The sequence below is a fragment of the Pygoscelis adeliae genome, unplaced genomic scaffold (genome assembly GCF_000699105.1).
Source record: "Pygoscelis adeliae isolate BGI_AS28 unplaced genomic scaffold, ASM69910v1 Scaffold66, whole genome shotgun sequence".
Lineage (NCBI taxonomy): Eukaryota > Metazoa > Chordata > Aves > Sphenisciformes > Spheniscidae > Pygoscelis > Pygoscelis adeliae.
In genome coordinates this window covers 2,807,779-2,812,352 of record NW_008825167.1, presented here as the reverse complement: position 1 = coordinate 2,812,352, position 4,574 = coordinate 2,807,779, and the positions used below count along the sequence as shown (strand labels likewise).

The 4,574-nt window shown below is 46.3% G+C and overlaps 1 protein-coding gene across 1 annotated transcript in view; it reads right to left on the bottom strand.

Moving 5' to 3' along the window:
* LOC103920976 overlaps nt 1–4,069 on the bottom strand; it is an 11,193-nt gene extending 7,124 nt beyond the window's left edge. Inside the window, exons 1-5 of the mRNA XM_009328868.1 lie at nt 3,944–4,069; nt 2,985–3,044; nt 2,175–2,306; nt 920–1,066; nt 4–64 (exon numbers count right to left, since the gene is read on the bottom strand). Coding sequence (XP_009327143.1) covers nt 4–64; nt 920–1,066; nt 2,175–2,306; nt 2,985–3,044; nt 3,944–4,069 — 526 coding nt within the window. The remainder of the gene's footprint in view (nt 1–3; nt 65–919; nt 1,067–2,174; nt 2,307–2,984; nt 3,045–3,943) is intronic.
* Between the last annotated feature and the right edge of the window lie 505 nt (nt 4,070–4,574).

Here is a 4,574-nt window from a genome sequence, read left to right as displayed (position 1 = left end):
CACTTTGTACAGCGCAAACCATTTCCACAGCCTGATTTTGGTCCTCACTAGGTTGCAACCATTCCTATGAATGAAACAATGCCATCAAAAACCTCATCTGTTGAGTTTGTTCAAGAAGATATACCTAAACACATTTTAAAAGTCTGTATAGTCCACTCCTCCTAAGAAGTTTTAGGTTGAAGGTGTAAAGCAGCCTCACATTACACGCTCGGTATCTTTAGTCACGAACAGCTGCCTTGTAATCTGTACCCATTAATTCCTTACCAAATGAGATGGTCGGATGTACGTGTTTAATGCAGCATCAGAATTACTGTATTAATTCTGATGTATAAATATATATATGTATAAATATAGCTGGTATTTACGGAGCTCACTTAGCAGAGACACACGTGGCGTGTGCCCCATCACTTGAGGTAGAGTCCTCATAAATTAGCAGTAAAAGGTGGTGTGTCATCTCCCCTACACTTTACACACAGTACAGGGGATATTTTTATTATTGAATTTGTAGTTCGAGGGATAAGGCATCTTGGTGTGGAAGCACCAGTAAGTCTTTGAAATGCTGTACCAGGAGCAATCGTTGGTTTAAGGGTGAGAGAAGAAGGAGCAGTTTTTGAGGAGAGCGGGAATTCATAGGAAATGGGACCACAGTAGCTTCAGCACTAATGGTATGGTTTGGAAAATGGAGATAACTTATGCTAGGTCTTACACAAGACTGTAAATAAGAGGGAGGTAGCAAAAGGAAAAATACAAGAAGTATAAAACCCTTCTAACATCCACTTAATTTCTTAGAATTAGCCCTGGATGACTGAGGTAGAGCTGAGGCTAGGTTTATAGGAGAAAAACACATCTTCTCCCCAGTTTCTTCCCGTCCCACCCACACTCAATACAAATAAATGGGTGCCCTGGGCTCCTCACTCACCATCCCAGTTACACTGTCATAGCACGAGCAGCGTGGAAGACTCCGGCATCCCAAGTAAGCAATCACCAGCACAACAAAAGCACTGCCAACAGATGCAGCTAGCATGGCTACGTTAGCACCCTTGACTACTTTATTAAGTACGAACTTCTGCAAGCAGAAAAGGAAATGTTAAAGCCACATCGGAAAAGTTAAGTTCTCCACCAAAAAATACTCTAATGACTGCAAGAATGCTGCGATTGCATCGTAGGCGATTGATTCAGAGTCAGTGTTATTTAAGGCTTTTCTTCCTGTGCTCTGAAGAGCAAGCCAAGAGGAAAAAATATTTTCTCAAATAGGAAAAATCAAGCAGTAAGAGAAGGCTTCTGATTAAATATAAGACGCTATGCAATGGCGTCAGGTTTGGAAATAGCTTTAACAATGAGTTGAAACCCAAGGAACGGCTGCTCCTCTTCACACTGAATATGGGAAATGTCTTCTTGCTATACTGCACCTTAGCAGCCCGACATTTCAATTTGTCCTGCAATAAACTAATGAACGGCTTCATCTACCTGGAACGTCTTCATCCCCACAGGGAGCCATCGCTCGCAACATGTTTGAGGTACAAACGGGCTAACTCATTCCTTCTTTTCAGCTTTACTGTGTGGGATACACTTGAATAATACCCAGTTTTAACCAGCTGACCTGTAACTGCTGTAACTCTATCACCCGAGGTGCATCCTGGAAAGGATTCGAGCCTAGCAATTGCTGTCTCAAACCAGGCCAGGGATACGGCCAGCACCTACCCCTTTTCATGAGCAGTACCATTATTTTTTTCCTGGCACAACCCAAACCCTTTCGCACTCAGCAGCAGCAGTTAACCCAGCTGCAATGTGTTTAGGCGCATACCTAGCGTGCACACCTCCAGGGACGAGCTGTTGCTCTCAAGCAGCTGCTTCTCAGATGGGCATCCAGGTAAGCCGGGCGTTAGTTCACGTAGCCACCGACACCAGCCATGCTGCAGCTGCAGCAAACGGCAGGAGCTAGCTATAAAATGTCTATCCAGCCCTGCATGGCTTTTGTGGTTTTCAGTACCTAACTTGGTACTTAACTGTAGACCTATACAAATTTTTTTAAACAAGTGCCCTGCTGCAGGCACCATTTCAAACTCTAATTTAGGCACCCTAGAAGTCTGGTTCTGTTTCCAAGTCATGCCTAGTAACGTTTGCAGATTAAGACAGTCATGTTCCCCAGTAATAAGCACGGTATCAATACTTACGGTATGGATAACATGGACTGGGGCAGAACTCAGCTCCTCCTCTTCACCATAGTTCAGTGTGAGGGAGCTATAAACTATTACGATGAGGATGGCAACGCAAGAGATTATGGAAGCAACTATCAGCACGTTCACCTAGACAGAGAAATTAAAAGAGAAAAAGAAGGGGAGCAGGAATTAAAACTATCCTCTGACAAATCAATGCAACTAATACAGACAAAACGTACTAACAAACATTGAAGGTACTAGCCTTTGGCCTCCTGTAACACTAAAAAGTACCCAGTAGCAACCGTCACTTGGAAGCCAAACACAGTGCAGCAAAGGTTTCCATGATACCGCATTTCTGAGCTACAATCGAGTCCCAAATCTTAACCATGGGTGCTAGCTGGACCCAAAGACTTTGTTCTTAGAGATCCCTTACTTATAAACAATGTCCCCTCTTGGAGTTTACATGGCTGGAGAGACCTGCCTAGGAAATGCAAGTCAATTAACTTGTTTCCTATTTTAGTGCACACAATTCTTAATAACAGGAAGGAACACCAAAAGAAATGCATTCAAAAGCAAGCGTTTTTACAGATTTTTGCTTGTTATTAGAGCCAGTGCTCATCTGCTGCAGCAGAAAGTGAGGTAACGCTGCATCCTCCTTTTGCTTAGGAATGTAGCAGCTTTTATGAAGATAACTCAAGAAAATAAGCTCTCAATCCTGCAGAAGGACCAGCCAGCTCATTCCCTACGAAAACCGTTTTCGATTGCCCCCACAACATTTTGCCCCCACCCCGTACACACACAATCCCCCCCCAGCTCCAGGCTTACGAGAACTGGATTCTTCCTCTGAGAGGAAAACAAAGCCAGGACTCCCGGGACTCCCATCACCTGCAGAGCACAAAAGGAGTTGGTAACTGGGAGACAAGTATCGGATTCGGAAGATAAACTACTACAGAGCAGATGAAAAGCCCTCGTTTTCAAGGCTTGGATCAGAGTAACTGTTGGGTCAGAAATGGAAAGAGCATTGCTGATTTCTTCTGTTTTCCTCTGCAGCATCTCCTGAGGGCAGGACACTGGGTGAAATGCATCTTGCCCCCTTGCCACCCCCATGGCAGCAATCCTCCCACTGGCTTTACAGCTCTGGCCAAATAATAAAACTCATTAAATAAGCCCGATTAAAGTGCTAAAAATGTGCGCTGCTTTCCCAAGTCCTTATGCATCTTGTAGATGGAAGAAAGATATTACTGAAAGGAGATGGGCAGCCTCTGGATGGAAGAGAATGCTTCAGTACAACTCCCTTGTGGCGCGGCTCACCAGGGTACGAACAGTAACATCAGGGCACTGAACGCCAGGGAGTGAGGACGCCCGCTGCCCGCTCCTTGTTGCAGTCCAGAGAATTAGTGGCACTGTGCTGTGGGACACAGATCATCACCCAGATGTTCATCTACCTGCTGTGAGGATGAAGTGTTCCCCTCCTAATCTTCGGTGGCCTCTCTCTGGTCACTACGCTTCCGCAAAAAACCCTGTCAATTGCCACTATGCCCCACTTTCTACATTATCCAGTAGAAATGTGTTTTATTTAGCTCTTTCAGAGGGAAGTCTGCTTCCACTCTCCTGCCTATACCACGATAAGGAAACTTTTATTATCTGGGTTCAAAGCAGGAAACCAGGGAAGTGCTGGCAAGAAGTCCTGGCCTCCCTCCCACCCCCAAGCTGAGTACTAGTAGGTAGCGGTGGGGAAAAAAAAACCCACAAAACAAAGCATAGAAAATATAGTGCAACTTTACCATCCCAGCCCAAATTGGAGCTCTGGTTTTGCCCAGCTGAGACTCAGTTCTGAAAACGCCGTCTATGAACCCGCCGACGACACACACCGTGCTGAAGGCTATCTGCAACAGCCCCAGCACGACCATGTTCCTCTGGTTAAAGATGAAATATCGATAGCGATCCATTCTGCTCTGATTCACACATAAATCCCCACAGGCGGAGACCGGAAAGCAGCGCCGTGGCCCCCCAGCCAAGGGGGGGAACAGCTTTTCCTAGGCAGGAGAAAGAAGGGACAGGAGCATCAGCGCTCAGCGAGCACCTGTTGGTGCGCAGGGACCTGCGGCTCGGCAGGACCACAGGTTCACCAGGAGTACAGAGTTCACCTCTTTCTGACCGGCAGCAGTGAAAGCGAGCAAAGGTGAGCAGTCTTTTGAGAAATCCCCCACGCTGCTGCTAGGCAGGTGCCCGGGACACCTTTTCTGATGTTTCTGGATAGAGACGTGCGATCTTCGCTTCAGACCCCGCTGCTAACCTTTTTCCTTCAGGGTTCCTGCTGCCCAGAAAGGCGCGGGGGTTTGCTTGGGTTTTGTTGCCTTGAGAAGAGAGACTCCGTACCTCACTAGGCAGCAGCTGATCCCCTTTGCAGTAACG